The sequence below is a fragment of the Anneissia japonica genome, unplaced genomic scaffold (genome assembly GCF_011630105.1).
Source record: "Anneissia japonica isolate Jap-2015-1 unplaced genomic scaffold, ASM1163010v1 scaffold3888_len366471_cov172, whole genome shotgun sequence".
Lineage (NCBI taxonomy): Eukaryota > Metazoa > Echinodermata > Crinoidea > Comatulida > Comatulidae > Anneissia > Anneissia japonica.
In genome coordinates this window covers 119946-144546 of record NW_022687727.1, presented here as the reverse complement: position 1 = coordinate 144546, position 24601 = coordinate 119946, and the positions used below count along the sequence as shown (strand labels likewise).

At 33.9% G+C, this 24601-nt stretch overlaps 1 protein-coding gene across 1 annotated transcript in view; it reads left to right on the top strand.

The window, feature by feature from the left end:
* Window positions 1-24601, top strand: part of LOC117120738 (E3 ubiquitin-protein ligase rnf213-alpha-like) — a 59102-nt gene that overhangs the window by 34171 nt on the left and 330 nt on the right. The window contains exons 14-38 of the mRNA XM_033265815.1: window positions 338-614; window positions 851-949; window positions 1041-1160; window positions 2555-2726; window positions 3798-4115; window positions 5445-6064; window positions 6359-6518; window positions 7612-7829; window positions 8539-8670; window positions 8827-8979; window positions 9737-10605; window positions 11451-11575; window positions 13344-13418; window positions 14012-14115; window positions 15480-15615; window positions 15876-16080; window positions 16864-17095; window positions 17934-18083; window positions 18719-18833; window positions 19149-19311; window positions 20106-20280; window positions 20591-20703; window positions 22776-22967; window positions 23994-24116; window positions 24582-24594. Coding sequence (XP_033121706.1) covers window positions 338-614; window positions 851-949; window positions 1041-1160; window positions 2555-2726; window positions 3798-4115; window positions 5445-6064; window positions 6359-6518; window positions 7612-7829; window positions 8539-8670; window positions 8827-8979; window positions 9737-10605; window positions 11451-11575; window positions 13344-13418; window positions 14012-14115; window positions 15480-15615; window positions 15876-16080; window positions 16864-17095; window positions 17934-18083; window positions 18719-18833; window positions 19149-19311; window positions 20106-20280; window positions 20591-20703; window positions 22776-22967; window positions 23994-24116; window positions 24582-24594 — 5059 coding nt within the window. The remainder of the gene's footprint in view (window positions 1-337; window positions 615-850; window positions 950-1040; window positions 1161-2554; window positions 2727-3797; window positions 4116-5444; window positions 6065-6358; window positions 6519-7611; window positions 7830-8538; window positions 8671-8826; window positions 8980-9736; window positions 10606-11450; window positions 11576-13343; window positions 13419-14011; window positions 14116-15479; window positions 15616-15875; window positions 16081-16863; window positions 17096-17933; window positions 18084-18718; window positions 18834-19148; window positions 19312-20105; window positions 20281-20590; window positions 20704-22775; window positions 22968-23993; window positions 24117-24581; window positions 24595-24601) is intronic.

Here is a 24601-nt window from a genome sequence, read left to right as displayed (position 1 = left end):
ACATATAGCTATCCAAATAATATTTTTTTATGTGTTTCCTAAAAGTAATTAAGTTTTTACATTGAGTGATTTCATCATTCATGTCTTTCCAAAAGGTAAGTCCAAACACTAATAAAAAAATTGACTACTTCTCAATCTGACAAAAATGATCTAATTGAGCTCAAATTTATCAGGGATGTTCTGACTGGGTTTATGTTTTATTGAACATAGTTTCTAGTTTTACCTATGGTCTACTTTAATTTGATTCATTTGATAAAGATTTGGTAATAATGTGCTATGAACACTACACCAAGGTGCTACTGTTTTTTAATTTCTTATTTTAAATTTGTCTGTTTAGGTGTGAGGAGAAATGGCATAAAGACCAGAGTACCAATGTTACTGATGTTCTTCTGAATTTACTTCCGGTGTTGGTAAATAAGGCTGGAACTAATACCCAATTAGTGGTGCATTATTCACAACTACTGTCTGAAGCTTTAAGAAATGAAGAAGTTCATTGTGGGATAGAATCGAACTCAGTGCAAGACAGATTGGTTTCTGTAACACTGCAAGCATCAGAAATAGTTATACATTATCTGAGGTTGCATATACATGATATAACTTTTTCAGGTGGCCGGGTAAATAGCAATCAATTTCATTATTATACAGTTAAAAAAAATAATCAAAATTGCTTTATTTCTACAGTGTTTGAATAATTTTCTATTACATTTCTTTTGATACAATAAAGTTCAATTTTTGTTCATGTTCAGAGGTAATTACACACTCCTCTACTACCAAGCAGTACAGATCAGATGCCTACATTGAATATACTGAACTTCGATTGTTTAAATATTAAATATATTTCTTATTTCAGATCTTGAATGGATTCTTCAACATAAAATTTGAAAACAAGAATGTGAATGATACATGGGTTTCTAGTCTCACTGAGTTTCTTTTAACAAAATTTGAGATGGTAAGGACTGCAAGACGTTATATTTTTAAATAATTTCCAATGATCAAAAATGATGTATGCCTAATGTTGTTTTTATATTCTTTGTAACAAGGAATCTCCAGAAAACATTATTCAATTTTATTGCTGTATTGAGGATCCCAGTCCCTACCATCCTGCAGTCAACAGAGCAGTCACCGACAAAGCATTCAATGCTATTGACCAAGTCATGATGGTAAGACATAAGTTATTCAGGGATCCTAAGTTGGGAGAAGACACTCCAAAAAGCTTTTGAAAATACATAATATTATTCAAAGTATATTTATTCATAAAAACATCAAAAATTGTTCATGGCAGCCAAAGGTTGAATTGATACAATTTTACAAAATTTAGCATTCACATTTTACATTTAAAGAAAAAACCATGGACCAATTAATTAATGATAATGAAAAAAAAAAAAAACGAAACCATCAAAGAAATGCAAGTACCAAACATAAAACAAAAATCCACAAAGCCAAAACTCAATAAGAAAAAAAGTTTAAGTGACCATCAATCCAATTAAAAGTAACCCATGAACTAACAAAGTATTATTTTAATAATAATAAGAATAATAATAGTAGTTCTGTTAGTACAGTACTGTGACAGTAGAAGTAGCAGTAAAGAAGTTAGTAGAGCATAGTACTCTATAGGCAAATTATTATATGAATGTTAGATTTAATGCTTGAAAACATTTTTATTTTTGAATGCATTAAATCTAACCTAAGTATAATAATTTTCCGCTAGTATACGATGCATGCTCTACTAATTGCTTTGTAAGTCAGTCACCGTCTTTTAATGTTAGTTTTGATAAACAGCTGTTGTTGCAGTCATTAGTTGCTATAGTGACACGATCAGTATACTGTGCGTATTTACATTTAGCTTTGTGCTCCTGCAGTACATGTTAACTGCACATCAGCAGTACAGTACAGATACAATGAACTTTTGCAATTTGTATTCTGTTAGAAGAACTTGTTTTTAATGCTATTTTGATAGACATTCGTCAAAGAAAAACATTTCTTAAAGCATTCGAGAGACAATACAGTCACTGACTTTTTGGTCGGTGCAGACAGGTAAAAATCGTGCAATGATTTCATAACTGTACTAGGATGGCCTAGTAGGAAGGAGGAGGCCTCTGCGGCCTCCTGCCTGGCCGTAGGCCTACACCTAATTTCGTTCCTTGAGTCATTAAAATAGGTCTAGAATATTCCTCTTAAACGTTCAGTTTACTTTATTAGGGTTCATTGATTCAAGGAATTCCTTAATTGTTCATACTTAATATTGAATTTGAAGTAACTTCTTCAGATTCTAATTCAATTCATGAAAGTAATTTTCAATTGCAATTCAATTTTCATCGCTATTCGTGATATCTTTGCGGTGTTGAAAAAATTAGGTATTCTTTTTGCACATGAACCTAAAAAAATCAAGCCAAGGGTTCACTATGTGAACAATTTTTGGACTGTGTAGGGATAGGCAAATAACATTGGGAGTTGCAGTGATGATCGACTTATAATATAAGATATTGTCATTATCAATGATATACAGTATATAATGTTATGTGTATGTTACTTTTTTTTACTCTTGAAATTACAGAGCCGACATACATCCTCTGGCATGTTCAGCTTTTTGTATGCTGGTATGCGTTCTTCAAACAGACTAGGACATTTGCTATCTTCATTTATTAATAAATCGTTGAGCAATCAAACAATTACTTTAAAGAAGTGCTTAACATGGCATCCTTTGTCAGGATTCTTGAAAATGGCAGGTCAGTATAAATCATTTATACAATTAAAATCTAATTCACAATTAGACTTTGCTTATGTGATATGTAATGTAATGTAGTTAGAGTTACATTCTATGGCGCTTTATACCGAAGTCTCAAAGTGCTTGAAGTTTGGACTAGCTTAATTTTACAGTAACTTGCTTCTCCTTTAAGGGTTTCTTCATGTCTGAGCTAAAAGTCTTGGGTTCTTTAAAGTGCACATGAGCTTTATTGTGTAAACTGGGCCTACAGTTCATAGTTTTTTCCAAGAAGACTTGTTCTATCACTAGAACCATAAGCTAGCATGCTGTTCGAACCAGCGACGATATTGTGGCTGTATGTTGTGGTGCCCCTGCCTTAACTAGTGGCGGCACCAGCGGGGCAGGGGGTTAAGCCTCCCCATCGGTCTGGTCAAGCCCCCCCCCCCCATCGGCCAAAGTTTGTCGGGCAGTCAGACCAAAAAAAAAAAAAAAAATAGGCCTAGTAAATAGGCCTAGTTTTCCCATCCCAGCAAAATGATATCCTAGAGCCGCCACTGGCCTTAACTGCTCATATTCCAGTCACCATGTTTCCGCGTTATCCAGAGCCACAAGATGATTATTTTGAGAAAATCAATAAGCCAGCAGTTTGAGTCATGTACTGCAGTTTACTCACTTACTATCTATCATTTGGCCAATGAAAATGGAAGCTTAAAATATATGAATGAAATATACAGTATATGAATATAGTTCATTGTCTTTGGAATCACAAATTTCTGTTAAGAAGTCCTGAAATTGGGTTTTACTAATGATTAAATATGTTATTTATTTGGGAAATCTTGTTAATATGGCACTTTTCATACATTTTATGTGATTTATGTTTTTATAATTAATTTAATAGAATACAATTATATTTTTTAAAATATTTTTTTTTAAACATAATGATTTTGTGAGAATATATCAGATTGTACAAGTTACCAATAGTTTACTCAGACATTTTAACATTTAAACACTTCACGCAAAGTTTTTTATATGGACAAAAATACATGAGTAAGAATTGAAGAAGATTGAACAGTCTTCCTTTTTTTGTAAATAGACATTAATTTCTTGGGAACAGAAGCTAAAACAAACATAATGACAGCCAAATCAGTGGTTGAAGATATTATTAGTAGATTGTTTAATGGTGAAATAACTGTAGAAGAACTTGGCGTTATTCAACAACATGAAGAGGATTTTCTGAAACTTAGTGAAGTAATAGATCTTCAGCAAATTACAAGCCTGCTGGAAAAAGAAACAAACAGGAATAGTATAGTTTTGGCAATTCTGCGATGTCGACTAGAAGAATTACAGGCATTTAAAGATGTGCGGCATCGTGTTGGGATGCTAATCACATTTTGTAGTAGAATGCAACATGGTAAGTTCTTTTCATATTTATTTCTATAAAATTTAGGCCCCCTTTTCCACCTAATTCTGCCAGTCAATGAATGGCTAATTACAGAGACTAGACCACAAGTATCAATGGTATCTATTTTACAATTACACTTCCAAAGCCTACAGATACATTGCAAGACAGAGGTACTCAATCCGTCAAGGATGTTAAACTTACCAGTCTGAAAAATTCTAACAAAATATATCATCAAATTATTGATCATGCACAGTGAATATCAATCCATATTTTAGATTAGAGGGAAAAGTAATTACTTTTACCATTGTTTTTCACCGGATCGGCAGCTGTCTCGTGAGGAGCAATGTATACTTATTATGTATAGTTATTTTGCAGTATAGACTATTTAGACACCTATAATGGTACTAAATAGATAAGCGTCTAAACACTGTTAACTGCCAGTTATGTATTTGGTGTGACATCATTGAAATTTTCAATGTGCAGCGGTGTCATTTGAGTTACGCTTCATAACTGTTTTATGCGCTGAGATGCAAAGAAAATGTTTTTCATGGAAAATCATCGAGAGATACACAAGATTTTCTCCCATACCAATTAAACTACTGCTGTTTCACATCAATTTAGTGGTTTCTAAATATTTCTATTTAGATGATATTTAAATGATATTAAACCATGTAGGCTTACCTAAATGCAATGGTATTTGTACAAGTTCAATAAAAAAGACATCTAATACACTGCATTTCTGACATTCTGTAACTACAAAAATAATAGGGTAATTTTAGTGCTGGTCATCAATGGTGCTAATTGGTTTTGCCAAATGCCAGTTCACAGACAGATATGTTATGACCAATTTGCTCACAGACTGCCAATACACGGACAGACAATTCGCTGATAGTCAGTTTGCTGACAGCCAATTGCCTACTGACAATTAAAATGCCCTTTTGTCAGTGAATGAGTTGCTGTCGGCAAAAGCTGTATCTGTCAAAAGAATCTATAGGTAATTTGGTCAAAAATTGTTATCGAATTGGCTGTCGGGGAATTGTGTGTCGGCGAACTACTAACTGCTAGTATGAAAGAATGTAATTATTGCATGGAAATAAGATTTTAGCCAAATGAAGTATCCAGACCAGATTAGAGAATTCCGATGATGAAACAATGGGTCGTCTTAAACGCCAGACATACAAAAAGCATCCAAAAATCTTCTCAAACTCGGGTGGTCATCTTATACTTGGATCACCTTATATGCAAGTTTATACGGTACCTTAAAAATTTATATATTTTTTTTAACTACACACCTAAACCTCTTAAAAGTTTGTATAACATTGTGTTTCTGTTATATAGAGTCTGCAAACACAGGAACAAAGGTACTAGCTGTTGATATCAGTGAAACTACAACAGCACACAATGCTGATGTGAGTCAAATGCAGTTGCTTAAGTTATGCAAACTAATTCCAGTTGAGGTTGCAATTTTCTGCCCAAGCAGAGTTCCTGTCATTACGTTTTTCAAATTGCCAGACAATGTTTCTGACATGCTTCTGAAAATGGAGAAGATTCACAATAGTGGAATATTTCAACAATTTTGGAATAAGAGAGCTGATGTGGTCTTAAATAGGCATTCAAAAGACTCCTTGATATCCTTAGAAGTGGTAGAGACACAGATTTGGAGGTTTGTGAAGGGTGAATGGGACCAGCTTAAAGAACAACTAGTCAGTGGTTCTATATCTTTATATGGAGTCAATAACAAGCTGGGAAAAATTATGGATGATCAATTAGAGGATAATCTTAGAGTGTTTGAGGAGGATGATACCACCAAAAATGACTGGATAAAAGAACGATGTGATCAAGTGCGCCTCTATCGTCAACTTAAAAAATGTTTACAGAGTGCCAAGATTATTCTTGAGATTAAGAAGCAATTTGGTCTGAAAGGTAACTTCAGGTCTGTAGAGCTTCTGTATTCGACAGTAAGTTGTCAGTTCTTTTTTTTTTTTATATTGAGAATGTTTAGTATAATTGTAGATACAGTATATCAGTTATTGTAAATGTAAAGATTTTCCATCAAATCTCCATTTTCCTGAACGAACTGAATAACCCAGAGAATGAGAGTTTCTTGTGACTTACTTCGCTCTTCATTTACTCGACCTCATGGAAGACAAAAATAAAGGCTCTCACATTGAATGTTTTTCAAGAACACTTTTTGTTAGGTTTTTTTTTTAAAGTATTGCTAAGTTTAAATTGTGTACTATTTTATTCCGTAGAGCAAAGAAGAATTCAACAACAAATGTCTAACAGACCTAAATGAAGATGTTGGAGTTGCCTGTTGGGAGTTGAAAAATGTCACAGAGGAACAGATCAGATGTTTACAAATATTGATAAATTGCAAAGATCTGATTATTTGGATTAAAAGGGAAATTGAAAGTGAGTTTGAATTAAACTAAATTTAATAAATGAAACTTAAAATTACAAATTAATATTATATTTGTTCCAGAATGACTTTTATTTATTGTACATACAACAGTGTATACACCAAATACAGGATAAAAATACAAAACATAAAACTTACAGAATATCTGTAAAAAGCCTAAAATTATTTTAAATATAATAAAGATTTAACCGACTCAAATATAATAGACTGTAGATTAGAAAAACTATGATGAAAAATTTCAAATTCAGCATTATCACAAACACAATTATTTAATAAAGCAATGACAATCTGCAGAAAATGCCATTTTTACAAACATTAACACATAGAAATTGTACATTTAAAATACTGTAAGTGTAGAACAAAGGCTAAGAACATTGACATTAAGATAGAAATTTTAAAAAATATTACACGTAAACATAGAATTAAAACACTTATATTAAAAAAGTAGATCCTTAATTTGTCTTTTTTTATTAGAAATAAAAAGGCCAATAGTTTCTGGTTTCAAAATGTAACCATGTCTGTACATCAGGAGTACGATGCAAAAAAGAAATATAAAAGAAGCAACGTAAACTGTAATCTTTGAAAATTGGTTTATTCTTTGGCAAAAATGAGCATTTCTAAATAACAATATATATACTGTATGTATTAGGAATGTAAAATAAAAATTGATGGCTTTTATTCTTAAAAAAATTATAGTTGTGTATATCCAAATATAAATGTTTCTGATGCCTACCTATTATAATGAATGTAAATGCTTCCAAGTGCTGTATAAATGTAAATATGGAATATCAACTGGATATTTCTATATTCATCTGACAGAGAAAAGTACATTTTGCTAAAAAGTTATAATTTGCTTAAAATTTGAGGGCACAGTTTATGTTATATCTGCAGTGGGTGAACAAAAAGCAGAAAGGCCCGGGTTTGAATCCCTGTTGGGGCCATTTTTTCCACATGCAGATTCCTCTTTACTGTTTACAAATTTTATTTTAAAAGCATTACTGCAAGACGATTCAGAGTTTATCTCTTCACGTAATTTTTGCTGGTATATTGTTTGTGTTATTAATTTTATGTATGTTTGATTTATAGATATGCACGAACTAAAAGTGTTTGTGGATCTTGCAATGATCCAAGCTGGTGAAACTCCCATTGAAGTTTACAGAGTTTCCTGCCTCCACCAGGCTGCAACTGGCTATTCTGCTTTCATTTTCAATCTAACTGAATGGTCGAGTTACAAACATCTAATGACGATCTGTAGATATACGTGGAAAGCCCTGGAAAATGATCCAGATTTGTCAATTAAACTTGTAAGTTTCTGTATGTCCTGCTTTGGCAGGGGCTGGAAAAAGTGTGTGACCACAGAACCAGCATTGCCCATTTCACCGAAGGAATTTTTTTGAATAAAAAATGTTTTTCGACTTTTGCTTTTTCCAGTCATCCAGACAACCACATAACCCAGCGCTTCAGTATTTTTTTGCGTTCCAACAAACCCCAGGCAGTCAGACCTCTTGCAGTTTTATACTCTTTGCTTTCAGGCTAAAATAACCCATCTAGCACAGGCAGCTTAAATGCTAGTTCTGTCCAACACATACATACATTATTCTTATGTGGTGGAATTTCACTCATTATTCATCAACAGATTATACAAACTTGTATATACAAGTTAACAGTCTACTTGCTTTGACTTGTTAAATCTATTTCGTGAATACTTACCTGGATAAACCGATAAATGTCCAAGTTTCCTTTGGAACTTACCACTCAAGCATGAAAAAAAAATAATGGACTCGCCCTAGTTCGCCTATTTACGCCCTGCATAAATAAACAGTGTCCTCGTTTACTTCGAGCCGCAGAGCGATATAGATTAATAGAAAGAAAATCTTACCTACTCTATGTTTAGAAGTGTCTTTTCTTTGTTGTTCTGCAAACTGTTTATTCATACTACAAGCATTAATAGTCTACCTGCTTTGACCTGTTAATTTTATGTAATTATGAGGATCACATTACTGTACTTTTTAGGAGAGTATAAGTCGTGAAATGGAATGGTTGAAAGGCATCAAAGATTCCCATGGGTCTGTGGAAGTGTTGTCATTACATCAAGTGGAGAGAATTAATGCTGAAGGAATTTATGAAATTGGCAAACTGAAAGAGGTACATGACACATATATATAGACAGTATGTAAAATAGAAGAATTAATGTGGCTAGAGCAAAACTATTTTTTTTACTGCATTTCCAACTTTTTATATTAAGAATCCTTCATAGAAATTTGTTAGTGCTGTACACATGAATTGAGTTTTGTTTTTTAGGGAAGCTTAAGACTTCGTGTTCCTGCAGAAGATGGTAAAGAAATGATTTATACAGTTGAACAAATTAAAGATCTTCAGAGTAAGCTGATGCTAATAGCTGGGGAGGCATACCAGTGCACTGATGCCAAGGCAGAGGTTGATCGCTTTGTGGAGGTTGTTGAATTATCTTCATTTTTACTATTAATTTTCAGTGGGCTATAACATGGGAGTCACATGAACAATACCTGAATAATGCATTTCAAGACATTTTTATTTGTTTTGCAGTGAAAGGTATCTTGTATCGTGTAGGAATTAATGCTTTATTAACATATTTCAGAGCACTATTTAAAATACAAAAACTAGAAAAAAATACGCACCTATTTAAAACATTCATTCTGATGCTAACCAAAGGAACTAAAAAAATGAACAAAAAAAACCTGGCAAAAGAACCGAACTCCATCACACGATTTACCCACAAGTTGGAACTACTGGCAACCAGTGTTTGGTTCATGTCTTAAGCTGGGCACACACTGCGTTTACTAAAAAAGTGATTAATTGTGTAATCAATTTGTTGGGTTGCATTCTCCATGGAATGGGATGGGTACAGTACATCAAATGATGGTCATCTATAAAGCTACATTCACATTGTGACAAACCAAAATTCATATTTAAATGCAACTATTTTCAATATGGCTATTAGAGCTGCGATGTACGCCCTCGTTCCGTGGATGAATCTTCTTATCTCGGAACAGAGCCTGGTTGCGGACTGGTTCACATGAAGTTTCAAACATGCAGTATAAATACTAACACTAAGATCATCTAAAACAGGGCACTCTAATCAAGTAATGATTAATGAATTCTTGGAAAAGGATAATATATTTGATGTTTGTTTATTTTAATGTGTTTTTTTACTTTTTAATATGTTTCTCAGGTGTTCGATGGAACACAGGATCTGGAAAAATATTATCAAAAGATGTGTAGATCTGGAAATGTGCTCTTCACAAACTTAGAAATTGCACTACATTGTAAAATATCAACCAAGACACCAGTCTATATAGATTTCTGTGTCACTGGCCAGGAATCACTGTTTGGCAGTAAGGAAAAACTGACTGACATATTGAAGGAATTGATCAATTTCATGAAAGCAAGCCTGAAACAGTGGTATGATTACATTGATGAGATGCGAGAAGAGTTCTACCACTTGAATGTTTATACTACTAAGCAGCTTGTTATTTTGCAACGTGCTTTGGCATTGTTTGGTGAGGAGGGTATTGGTCCTGAGGTGTATGCTCTTTTAAGTCTAGTGAAACCGAACTGTACAGTACAGGATTTGAGAAAAGCAGTTACTGAGGTTGAAAAGGAGAAGGAGAGTGAATTAAACGTTGATGAAACATGTGAAACAAATAACGACCAAATGGGAAACTTCTTTCTTGATGAAGAGAAAGAACACATGGCTGCTTTCTGGGATGAGATGGATGACATGATGGATGAGGAACAAGCAATGGCAGTGCTAGAGGAAAAGGGATTGATGAATGTGGAAGCGGCAGTGACATACATATCCGAGTCTCCTTACTCTAAAGAAACATTAGATGTCTTGGTAGAAAGGTTTATTACTAGAGTTGGCTGCACTCTATCAGATCTTGTGCAAAACCATGATGAAGAAACGGAAAGAAAAGAGCAAATTGAGAATGTTTTAATAGGTGAACAGAAGTATAAAGAACAAATCCGTCTTCAAAATCGTGGACATGGAACCGATAGTGTTAAGAAAGACCTCCTACTTGGAATGAAAAGATTTGAAGGGTGAGTCATTTAAATTTATGATATATTCCATCTTATATTAAATGCTTGCGGTACACATATATTTTTGAAAAGAACTGTTTTTATTGTTGAGAATGTCTTTATGTTTCATTTGAGTTGCTTCAAATCGTCATCAGGAGAATAATATCTGCGGAGAGTTCAAACAGGGAAATACTTATATGATTGTAAAGTGAGACTTGCTGCCAAAACAATGGCATGGTTTCCAGAATGGTGGGAAATATAATGCTTTGGTTAAGGTTTGATTGAACATGAAAATCCAATATCTTGATGCACTGTGGCATGTTTGTAAATTTCTATAGCTCTTCTCAAACTTGGGACCTCTGGAATATGAATACTGGCTTTTGTATAGCCTCACGCCTAGTCTCGGCTATTGTTTAGTTTTCCACCAATAGCCTTTCACTATTAAGCTAGTTAAACAGTGCCACTGTCTTGGCTTTTCTTGCCTTACTCCACCCCAGACTGCTTTAACGATCAGCCATTCATTCATGCATGAATAGTCTTGCCACAAGTTTCTAATTTATTGATTTTTCGTAGTATTAGCACATTTCAGAAAGCGCCACCAGCGTCAGTATATGTCGAGAAACTTTTTTTAAGCGAATTAAAAGTATACTATGAAACGCCAAGCAAATAGGTAAAATGGAACGCCATTGGTGCCAAAATCGATTTTCCAGCTTTTTTACTGATTAAGACAAAGTTTAGGGACTGGAACCCAGTCCAGCATGAATATCCAGCATGGCCAAAATACTTCATTCTATATTGCAACCCGTCCAGGATTATTACATTACATGATTCTAAATTATATTTTTATTTAATATTTTTTTGTTTAGGACCCTTATTGATAAGCTGAAACATGTGTGGGAAAAATACTTAAGTTCAACAAAATCTGCTGACCTTACTGATTATGTTAGTGTTGAAACACTAGGAAGGCTTTTAGAGCATCTAGCCACACCTGGTATGTACAGTATGACTTTTATATTGCATGCCATTTATAATACTCAGCTACAGTACCAAAAATGATCGACTAGTGCCTCATTTGTGTAAACAAGAGAGGCATTTATATACTGTATAAGACCAACCAAGCATGATTTTTTTTGCTTAGCGCTGTTTTCTGAAATGAGCTGTGGCCCCTGTAAGGAATTTGTCTGTTTTCAGTGTCATGACGCTCAATAAAAAGAACATTGGCCTACAGTACTACTATGCATCGTGATTTCTGATCTCGACCTATAGAGCAAGCCCGTAGCCAGGGGTTCGTTGGGTTCCAACGAACCCCCCTTTTCGTGAAGTGCCCTTTCAACAAAGGCTGGCTAACCTACACCTTGGGCCTAGCCTAGAGCCTATCATCTATAAAAAAATTAATGAAAATAGGGCATTTTCAACTGTTACAACATTATTATTTAATCAGTACAACCGTGTAGGCCTGCCCGCCCAAAATAGGAACAGGGCAGGGCAGCAGCAGCAGATTGTATCGCCGATCGTCCTGATACGATCGTCGGCCACCATATATTGTATTACTATAGATGCAATATTTTAATGAGCAGTATGAGCATTTAGGCACCAAAACCTTGATTTAGAAATACCGGGATGGTGTCTGGCGGGAATAGTTTCACACCTGTATATATAATAATACACTAAACCAACCATACAAACAATACTAGTAAATCATTATATTATATTACTGTGAATGCAATATTTTATTGTGCAGTATGACCATTCAGGCCCCGAAACCTTGACTCAGAAATACCGGGAAGGTGTCCGGCAGGGGATACTTTCACCTGTATATATATAATAATACACTCTGCCAACCATACAAATTTGGCTCGGTTCTTTTTATGTTACTGATTGTCTTGAGTATGATACAAAATGCTATAAGCCATACAGTACTTCTTCTTATTTCTTAAAAACAATAAAAAAAGAAAGAATAAACCATACTGGTTTCTTTGGAGTTTGTATCATGCTACTGTAGGCTCTTATTAATTTACCTGTACTGTAGTACTAAACTAGTAGTTTTTTTTTTGTTTTTTTTTTTATCTTTGCCTAACTCAAAAAATTACCTCTTTAATATATACATTTTTAAAAATGTATGGCCTCTCAATTCAATTAAATAACACCTGTAATTGTCTAGAATGCTGGAGCTTCCGTGGGCTTTTCCCCCTGGACCCCCACCGTGCCCTTTCCCCTGGACCCCACAGGGGGCCCGTGGCAGCACCCTGGCCCCCAGCCAATGGTGCTCGATTCGCTCGCAAGTGCCCTTTTAGTATTAAAAAGAACCCCCCTATAAAAATCCTGGCTATGGGCTTGTAGAGTACTACAATGTTTTGTCACGATACAACGTGATACCACTCTGTTGCTATCGTTGCAAAAAGTATTCAACCGGACGCCATTTTCTTTACTGACAAACCATTGATCCCAATTTCTAATGTAATTATTAAGATGTTGTATCTTACTTTTTCTTTGTAAATTTTAATTGATGATTAAATGTGTGTTCGATAAATAATATAATGTGAGCTTTTGTGTTTTTAGTACATTTTGATGGTAAAATATTAAATTTTAAAATGCCTATACTAGAAAGTCTATGAAGTCATTAACTAACAGAGAGCGCCACCTGGCGTTGTGACGACACGACTGTGGTACTCTATACCATTGATCATTTAATCATTTACTTTTTTCTATCAGTGTGATAATAAAAAAAATTTATATTTTATATTTCATTTATATTTTAGATTGCGAAGCCACTGTCAGGAGGTTACCACAATTGCTTAAAAGAGGGCGTCCTAACCTCATCGTTTGCTCAGCTAGTGAGTATATCATGTCATACGTGCATTTGAACGACTCACTAAATGTTCTAATAAACAAAAAATGTTAAATGACTTTCTGAGATATTGCTACCAAGATCATCATCAGGAATTATGTCATCATTCCTGATGATGACATAATTAATGTTGAAATATTGAATCCTGACACGATCATCAGCTGCTAAGAGGTGCACTTTCTTCTGTATTAAGGTTTTTTCTATTTGAACTTACTGCAAATATTAACAAAGTTTCAATTCAATAAAATAAAAATTCGTTTTTAAAAATTATATTTTAACGGTACAAAACTATGCTAAATATTATAGAAACATAATAACCACATTATTTCATTTTTCCTATATATATAAATGTTTTAAAGAAAGACTTATAGTATAATAGTAAAACAATTGTTAAAACATAAGTAAAATATTGACTTCTCTTCTAATAGTCCAAATTAAATTGACATACAGTATGAAATAAATAAAGATAAAGTGTTGTTATACAATAGGATCAAACATATCTTCACTTTAATTAAGAAAACTTTCTAGTGGAGATCAGGTTGGCAGTTTCAAAATCAATATTTTTACTTTGTATTACAGGTAATGTACTGCATACTGTGCTCTCAGTTTACATGGAAGGCAATGGAAGCTTTCCAGCCTACGATGAGGTTTTGCTGTGCAATTCACAAACATCTCTTGAAGAAGTTAGTAATCAGCACATATATTTTAATCCCAAACCCTTGCTAAATCACTTTAATCAACTTTTGTTTTAGGAGGTTTGTGGAATTTAGCAATTTTTTGAAACAAAAATTGGCCTTTTTACCCCAAAGGTGGGTTGTTATGGGCATGGAATTATTTATTTATTTTTTTATGGAGATGCCATACTACATGATATAATCAAGAGGTCATAGATTGGGTTTACAGTGTTGTTTTTTTTCGAGGTTGCATTGTATTTTCAGGTATTTTTTGCAGGGGATCTGCTTTTTGACCAAGCGGTGGGTTCTTGTGAGCATGGACTTTTTTTTTGTTGAGATGCTGACTGAATCCTGTGGTTCATGATGCAATCACAGTCAAGTGCTTTGGTTTGGCTCTGCAGTGTGTTTTTGGAGATTTGCAGGATTTGCAGGGTTTAGCAATACCCTTTTTATATTGTTTGTAGTTCTGTTTGTCGTAAATTTTGTGTTAACTTACTTTTGGATGCACCTCTATCATGTATGTGTGCCACTGTTTCAAAATTGTAGTTTCCTAATAAATTATTATATTATTGTTACCTAATCTACATGCCTATCATACAGTATGGTGCTGCTATAATATTTAGACTTGCTAGATTGAAACCAGCAACATAGGAGCAGGTTAAACTCAGCTACCGCTTCTTCTCTTCTTCATAACGTCTTCCGTCTTGCGACATTACACTTACCACAATATTTCCATTTGTTGCTGTTCAAAGCCGGATGATTTGTTATAGTGTTTGTGTTTACATGTCCTTCCAGGTCTTTTTAAATTTAGCTCATCCAGTTATTTTTTAGTCTTCTTACTGGTCATTCTGCCTTGCAAAAATTGTAATCTCCTCAGGTTGGGTGACACAGCTTCTGACCAGATTGTATTTTATTGGTTAAAGCATTAAATTTCAGCATATGTTTATATATGAACATATGTGTTACAGATTGTTGGGCTTTATACAAAGCAAAAAAGAAATAACATGATGGAAATCTGCCTACCTTTTGAAAATAATTTTTTATATGCAAGCACATTTCTCTGAGCTGTTTTCATGTGAAATTGGCACCTAAGCTGACTCAGCATTTGCTTGGCCATTAGACAGGGTTGTAGCCAGAATTGGCAAGGGAAAAGGGCCAGATGGATTGCTGCTTTGATTTTTCTAATAGAACAGATAATGATGTCATATTGCATGTATATCAGAAGAACAAGTAATTTTCAGAACTTCTTGCCAGGTTTTTTATGTTGGTCCCTGATGCAGCTGGCAGAAATCTGGTGTAATGTATTTGCAAATCGTAGTAAAAATGTATAGTTTTAATCATATCACAAACAAAATCAAAATTTGCATTGCCAGGTTGTTTTGTTGTGGCGACGAGCATTAAATGGTAACAAGGCGAAAACTTACTGCCTTGTGAATGCAGATGCTTTGGATTATGATGTTAGTGTTGATGCTGTAAAGAAACTTCATGAGCTAATGGAAGGGAAGTCTGGTAAGATTAATTAAAATCACATCTGTTCTTGACTAGCTGGATTGTTGTTTTTGCTCTTGCTTTGTCAAATTTATTACTGTATTATGAAAAGAGAATATTGTATAATATAATATGTACTGTTAATTTTTGTTTGTTTTAATATTTGAGGTTACTGACTTGTTACTGTTGTTCTTGCTGTTTATTGTGGTCATCTTCAACCTTGTAGTTTATAAAGATAAAAATATTTAATAATGTTGTTAAATTTTGTTTTAATATTTTAGGCTACAAGCTTGTCATTGTTTGTAATGCAGAAAGAGAACATCAGTCACACGTGATCAAGGCTTTACACTCAGGCCGCATCTCATCTGATAAACCAACTTGCCGAGAAAGTGAGGAAATCCAAGACTACTTGCATATGCAATTCATTCAACAAGTTCAGCAGACCAATCAGAGATTGCAACTGGCAGTCAGGCTACCAAATGACAGGTTTGATCCTGACATTCAGTATTTATATTGTCTATGAGTGAGATACCTGGATGAACTGAAATAAGCCAGATTTGTAATTGAACTTACTCACAAAAAATAATAGAATTGTCTAACCCAGGCGTATATAACGAATCAGCGTTATGTATCAAGCCTCAAATTTAGAAAACTTACCTGCAGTGAAACAAAGATATTATAGCATAGAAGATGTTTTTATAACAATGTATAACATTTTGAATGATTCATAGATTCAAGAGATCAAGCTTTCCATATGTTACTTTCACTCCACTTCAAATTTAACAGCTCAAAATTTTAAGAGTTTATTCAGAAACATTTACCAAGTCTTTTCGAAAATTTAATTTATGTTAAAATGTACAAATAAGCAAGTTTGGGGAGTTTAAAGACAGTCAACATTTATTTGAGCAGAGGCTTTATTGTGTAAAAAAACTGCCACCTAGCTGTATGTTTTGATGTTACACCCACAATACTAGATTTGGTGATTTGGTAATTCGGTCTATTTTAACAAAGAATTTCCTTCCAAATCAGAAATGTTTTTTATGCTTGTTTCATTCTTGGTGTAAACAAAATTGAAATATGATTCCATTGGTAGAGTTGAATATCACTAGATCACTAAGTTTGCAGTGGCAAATTAACAAAAGGAAATATTCTGGAAGCCTCATATTGACTGGCATATCCATCCTGTAAATAATTATTTGCAGTTTAGTCAAGAATTAAGAGTACTTATAAATGCAATATACTTATACATTTTTCTGGAACTTTTTGTAGAACATGTGTGCAGTGTATCTCTTCGAATAGACCAGGTGTGGGAAAATCATTGCTTATTCAAAGGTACAACGAAGAACTTCAGAGAGATGGCCGACACCTTGATTGCTGTATCACTGTTCCTTTGCAGACAACAACTGTCCAAGAACATGATGTTGCAAAGACTCTGATCAGTCAGATACAAGAAATGGATAATCGCTTTTCACGAATTGTTCACCTGGATGTGTCACCAAATGTGTGTAGCAAGTTTTTAAATATTTTTTTTATCAGTATCTTGTAGAAAACTTTTTGTTGGATGAGAAAAATTGAAGGTATAAAACAAGCCTTGTAACTGTCATTAAAGCTTACACATTATATATCAAAGATTTTTTTAAAATATATTTCAAAATACCCAAAGTATTTCGCTTCCAGCTGTGAAAAACTTAACCGAAAAGTCTATGTTATCTAGTCTAGTCTATGTACTGTATATTACGTTACCTGAATAAACCCATAATATGCAGAAATTTCCCTTACATCTTGAGCATAAAAGAAAATACCAGGATCGGCCAAGCTTGCCTATCGTTTTGCATGAATAAACATCATCCTTCTCGTGTTTATTTGATAGAGACATGTTGTCAAGCATGACATGTTGTTCATACAGACAGGTTGTGCCATGTGACGTGAGCAAAACCTTGACTCTAAGTTTTTGGTTGTGGGGGAGTAGCTCACTAGTTACCCTGGGCCTATCTTGCCTTTAGGAGAGCCTTTGCTGGCCTTGGCTTTAGGCCGTATACTTTCCAGTCCCGGTGACCTGAGCTGGGTAAACTGATTTCAGATCACAGGAAATATGGAATGTTCTCGCTGATACACTATCCAATTGATGACACCTCCTGTCCACAGAGAGGAGTCTAAGTCTAACAGTAGCTCAATACATTTTCAACATATTTTGGTCGACCTCACATCAAAACTTCTTTGTGACATTCTTGATCATGCAGCTACCAGCAAATGTATGCCACAGTTTTTTTCCATTATTCATTTGTATCATCAATATGGTTTTATTTTTTGTACATGTACTATACAAATTCTTTTTGTAGGTTTGTAGAGGTTTAGATCATCTGTTATTCAATCTTCTCATTCTGAACACAATTTGTGCTCAAGATGGATTGGTGTGGCGCAGAAATTGTTATGATCTTTATTTAGTAGAGGTCACCAAAGCTTGTAAAGCAAGAGTGGAAGATGCTAAGGTTGGTTTAAGTGTATTGTTTTACAATTTTTTAACCAACATTGCCTCTACAGTATTTTTCTTTAATCTCTGGTTGCGACTCAAAATCCAGAAGTGAGTCTTAACATACTGTATGTTAGGTTGGTGATAAAGCTTGCTTTTTATTTTTTCAACCAATTCATACTCACTGTCAGGCTGTTTTTCTTCTTTTATTTTTCTGCCTTTCTTCAGTGACATAGTCCATCACTTTAACTACAAGATTTTCATCATATTTTTACCGCATTACAAAGATAATTGGCAACTTTTAATTTCTTATAATGATGCTGCAAGACAGCAAAATAATCTCCTGACTAAACTTAAAACACTTTCAATTTACTACTTTCAAACAATTGCTGAATATTCACTAATTTTACCATGATTTAACTTTACGGTTCTGATTTCAAAAATTATATTCTAAAGTTTAAACGTTATTGTGAGAACCACAGCCTATAATTTAGTCTGATTTACAATCGTTAGTATTATAATATTGTATTGGTTGCTAATGAAAAAAGATTGATTGTTTTATTGGTTGATGGATTATCTGGTAACTTACATTTTGTGATTTTAAAGACAGCAATGTAATTAATATTCATTATTATGTTATTTGAATTTTGGCAGGTTAAGGCCAAGTCCAGAAAAAATACTTTCCTTGAGAGCCTTCCGACTGTTCTTTGTCGACCACCAAAAGAGACATTGATAATTGAAGATGAACAATCAAATCAAGAAATACCAAGTAATATTTAATATTTTCTCTTGAAGATATACTGTCTGTCAAACACTTGGGAAAAACCTCAAAAATAGTTTGAATATCTAATTAAAAGGAGCAAATAAGTAAATTTCAACCCGAAATAGCATAAAAAAAATGTTTTAGCTGATTATCACATTGATTACTTGCGAATTTATTTCTCTATACAAAAAATATAGCAAAGGTGTTAATTTAACAGTCAATTGACAGGGATATAATTCTTCCTCATTTAAATTCATAAGTTCATAACTTACTTAAGTATAAAAAATTGTTTTTTATCTGTGTATCATCTTGTATCAAAAGGTTTTCATGACCACTTAATGGATGACCTAGAGTTCAGAAGTTCCAGGTTTCAACGACCATACCAATACCTTGCAGGACTTGACAAAAATGCTGATCTAGATGCCTTCAAGTATAGTGATATGGTTTATGGAAATCATGTGGATTGTCTGAAAATCCTTCTAAGGTTAAAAGAATTCAATATTAATGTCTGTTTCTTCCTAGTTTTTGTTTTTGCATGCCAATCCACAAACTCAGGCTCGTTCGTTCATTCGTTTATGTGAATCCATAATCACAGGAGCTACGGAGGTGTTAATGTACAGTAGCTTCCTTTAGCGAATTATCGCGTATAATGGATTCTAGTTGCTCTTATCAGTTGACTGGAATAGTTGTAGCAGGTTAACAGCATAACCCCAAACTCAGGCTGAATTTGGTTGGAATGTCCTATTATCGGAACATATAAAATGTGAGCTGTTGTGACAATATGAGTTTTGTGGTAGGAAAATGATATATATTTAGATAGATGAGTGTATAGGCTTTTTATTTTGGTTTTGGAATCAGGTTCCTAACTTGAGTACAACTGGAGTAAAATCATTTTCAAATTCAAGAAGTCTAAAAACATACTTTAAAGAAAATTGCCACAAAAAATTGACCTGGGGTACAACAAGACTCATTTTTTCACGACACCTCACAGAAAACAACACAGGCCATGCCTAACTGAGAGCAGATGAAGATCAGAGAATGGATCGATTGATGGATGCCAGGTTACATCACCACACAGTTGACAATTTAATTTTTCTTTTATCAGAATTACCATTTCTTTCTGATTGTGAAATGGTATTTTACCCAAGTATTTGTTAAGCACCAAAATGTGAAATATCGATATGACAGTTTCAAATAGAAGCTGACAATTTTTATAAAATCAAGTAGTTTTAATCATTTTATTTAATTAATGAAAAAACATGTGATTTTTATTTTCAGGCATTGTGGTCTTCCGAATCCTTCATGGGCAGAGTTGTCTCATTTTGCTTGTTTCCTCAACAAGCAATTAGAAGACTGTGAGGGCTCTGTCTTCTGCGACCCAGGGTTGCTAGCTGACACAGGCATGAATGGCTTTAAAACATTTGTTGTCAAATTCATGTTACAGATGGCAAAGGTCAGAGTTCCAAAATCAGATATTCACTTTAAAATCAAACTTGGCTTGCCTTTTTTTTTTTTTTATAGGTAAAAGACATTTTTAGAGCTCAACATTCTGGGTAATGTGTATATGTTAATATTTACAATGTGCTCTGAGCATTAATTTCTGCCTATAAAAATTATCTTTTATTTGTGAAATTTTCCAGTAAACATCCATTCACACAAAAATTTACAGATAATTTTTGTGTTATTATTCTGCAAAGATTATATTATTCAATGAATGTCTGGGCAATATTATATTATTTGTACATTTTTTTTTTTTTTTTTAGGATTTTGCTACTCCCTCTCTTCAAATGAGTGATGAAAGTTCTCTTATAGATGTCAACCAAGAAGATGAGGAAAATCTACAGGCCTTTCAACTTCGCAGACGTTGGGAAAACAGGTACCAGAGCAGCTACATTCATATCCACCTTTTTTGACAATTTCTTCTCTATCTGGTTCCTGTTCTTCTACCTGTTCTTGATGTTCATTCTGTTGTTTTGTTTTTGTTAGGTTTTTTTTATCTCTGTTGGTGTTTCTGTTTTAAGATAGAATGTCTTCTGTCATCCTAATTTTACCTTATGATAAATTTTAAATATTTTATTTTTGATTTCGTGATTTGTGTTGACCTATCATGTGGGATGAAATATTTGGTGTGGAGTTTATTAGCTTGGTTTAGATGTTTGCCTTCCAATCCCAGTGTCTGTGGGTCGATTCCTGCCAGTGTTGCAGGAATTTTCTCACGACCAAAACAGCTCTACTCCTAAAAGCTGCGCACTCACTAAGCATGCAACGCCACAACTCGCACGCAATGGATCATTTTTGGATTCGCGGTACAACGTGGTGAGTGCCCCACTTAAGCCTTACTTGAGATATAGTTTGTGTAAAGCATTGATGTGTGTATGTTCTTGTGGAAGGGATTGACACCTACAAGTAGCTGACAGTGATTAGACCTTGCCACAAGTCTCATATTTTTTATTATTTTTCTCATTCTGGACAGCGCCACCAAAGAGAAAGTTAATTTAGAGACGGAATAAGCGACTTGTAAAACACTGAATGCAGGCACCAGGATTCCAAAAGATTGGCATAATCTTATATTCCGTATTTGGATAAATGGGCAGACCGAAATAAACAATTTCAACTAATCAAATGTTCATATTTTTAGAGCCACGAAACTGAGTCACTCACGTCGACTAGTTAGGCATGCCTAAAAATAGGCCTCCCTAATAAAACAGGCCTAAAATATTTAGAATAGACCCTAGTAAGACTAATTTTGGCAATGGCAAAAACAATTAGGCCAAGCTTAGACTAAATGAAATACAAATACAACAACACTTTAACTTTCCAGGAGGATGGCTCAAGCCTCTGGAGTCAGAAGTAGTAGGCCTAGTCTAGTAGAGGCTTGGCTTATTTTTAAGTTCTTACTTACAGAGGCCTACTTTTTTAACAATATTCTACCCTAAAGGCCTAAATCTGTGTAGCAGCCAGCGGTGAGCAAGGCTCTGTAAGTATAGCCTACGGTTATCAGTCCATAGTCGTTGTCAGCAGACCAGGACTATATACTAACTGTTTTAATTCAAGTAGGCCTAGGTAGGCAGAAGGGAGCTGGTTAGCTTGTCCTAGTCAAGACATCCACATCTTCAATTTTGAAAATTTACCAAGATTAATTAATATGTATGAAGTAAGCCAATCACGTAATTTACAAAATCAGTCATGCATACGATATCCCACATATAATTTGATGTGGGAAATCGTACGCATGAATCGTTTGCCCAGTCCATAATCCGAAAAAAAAAAAGAATTCGAGTATGGGACACCAGTTAAATTAGGTATGGCACGCACTAAATACAATAAAGAGTGAGTAACCCAAAATTAGGGCTTGGAACCCAGGCTAGACAATGATGTATTCACTATTGGCGATCCTTGGCGCATGTGTGTGTGCCTAAAATAAATTAAAAAAATAAAAATAATAATACAAATTTACTAGATAAATTTGTTTGATTAGGTTGGTTTGGTTAGGTCACTAGCACAGGTCAACTCCAAGATGCACAGTTCCTTTAGACCCTCAGGTCTTTTTTAACATTGTCATTTAAAAAAAAATTATACATACTGTTCTGGCAAATAGAAGCCCTCGATGGCTTTTGTAGCAATAGAAGACTGAATTGAATTCTAACATTCCAACATTTGCTTCTTTAGCCCACTCTTAATCTTTGCATCGATGATGTTTGAGAATGCTTAGTTTGAGCTTTCTCAAGGTGGAGGCTACTTATTGTCTTGTACATATCTTTGGTCAAAAACAATACTTATATTCTCAAATACTATAATAAATGACCATTGGCTTTATATCATAATACCCTTGGTTCTTGCAAAGATCTGGCTTAAAAATGTATTTCATTGTACTAAGTTCATATTGATGATCAAATGAAATATTTGAAATTGAAGATTTACAATTATTATTTTTCTGCTGTCTTTTAGCCCACATCCATACATCTTTTTTAACCATGATCACGTGACAATGACATTTATGGGGTTCAGTATTGATCGTAACGGAAGACTTCTTGATGTAGATGGTCAGGTGTTGCAACAGAATATGATGAGGAAAAGCCTAATGAGAGGTCTTAAACTTCAAAATGTCAATCTGGAAGAAGATTTTGATTCTTTGCCAAGGTAAGTCGTAGCTTGGTTGTTAAAATACCATGCCTTCCAGTCCCAGGGTCTTGGGTTCAATTCCTGTTGTAGTATCAACATTTTTTTTCCACGATCAAACTCCACTCCCCAAGCCTCATATAATTAGACTCATTTTTATGTAGAGCATCTTGTGCGTTTGTTTTTTGATAGGATATTCCAATTAGATAAGTAATTAAGTTCATTGTTTGGCATATCCTTGGCCGTGTGCCTTAAACAATTAAAAATAAAAAAATTCATAGTCCATAGTCCATAAAATGATGAAGACTTTAATGATCATTTAATATTAAATATATAAATAATAAATTTTACATGAAAGGAACAACCAGAGGTCATTGATATGTTTAAGATAAGTACAGGTAGTATCTTTTTATAGATCGTCATTGAAAATAAAGACTGGAATATTGAATCATAATGCTTTGTCTGTCCTTATTTGGAGTACGGTTTTTAACGAAAGGAAAAGATCGTAGGTTTGTAAAAATGATAATAAAATAATATTATGAAATGTGTGTAGTAGTAAACAAAAATATAATAAGTAGTAAATAATAAGGTGTTTGATGTGCAAAATATTTTTCTTAATTAAATTATTTGGAGTATGTTTTTAACGAAAGGAAAAGATCATAGGTTTGTAAAAATAATATGATTATAATATTTTAAATAAAGAGTTATGAAATGTGTGTAGTAGTAAACAAAAATATAATAAGTAGTAAATAATAAGGTGTTTGATGTGCAACATATTTTTCTTAATTAAAGTATAAGACCATGATAAACAAGAATCTCATGTCACTTAAACTACTCAGATGTCTTTCTGGGTCTGGGTCACTTTCTGGAACAATTGTCTCATTTTATACATACAGTCTTGCAATTTCAATAAAAGTTTCAATAATCATGAATGCAGTATTGAGTAGAAGGATGTTGTAGAGTTTTGTACAATATGATGCATGAATAATTATAAGAAATCATGTTAAATTTGAACAGAAAATAATTTACAACTTTATAATTCGCCAGGGATCAGAAGCTGCAGAAGTTATGTATGGTGATGGGAATTGAGAATGTCAGTAATCCGGATGAGACATATGAGTTGACTACTGATAATGTTAAGAAGATCTTGGCAATCCACATGCGATTTAGGTAATGTTGATAACTTTTTGTCTAATAAAAATGAAACTCGGGAACAAGGTATAAATTTGCAAAATTTGCTTAATAAGATGTCACAAACGTTTTCAGCCATAGGCCTTCATCAGATGAGGGGTCATGGTAGAAGCGTCCTTGTCTCTGCTAATTTTACCACTACCTCCATACACAAGATCAAGTCAACATCTTGTATAATCATTTTCATCATGCCATCTGATGGACTTGGCAGAGTACAGTGATTGCGCAAGAAACTGTGTCCAGCTCCGGCTGAAACAAAGTATCTAGCAACTGTGTGGATGTGATAAAAAGATCTTATTTATCATCAAGTACACACATCACCTCCCCTACTTGCTAATGCCTGAGTTACAATATTTCGTAGGAGGCTTGCTATGGGAAAAAAAATTTAATCAGAGTAGCACACATCACTTGCTTCATATGTCATCTTTTTTGTTATTTTCATAGGTGTGGCATCCCTGTGATTG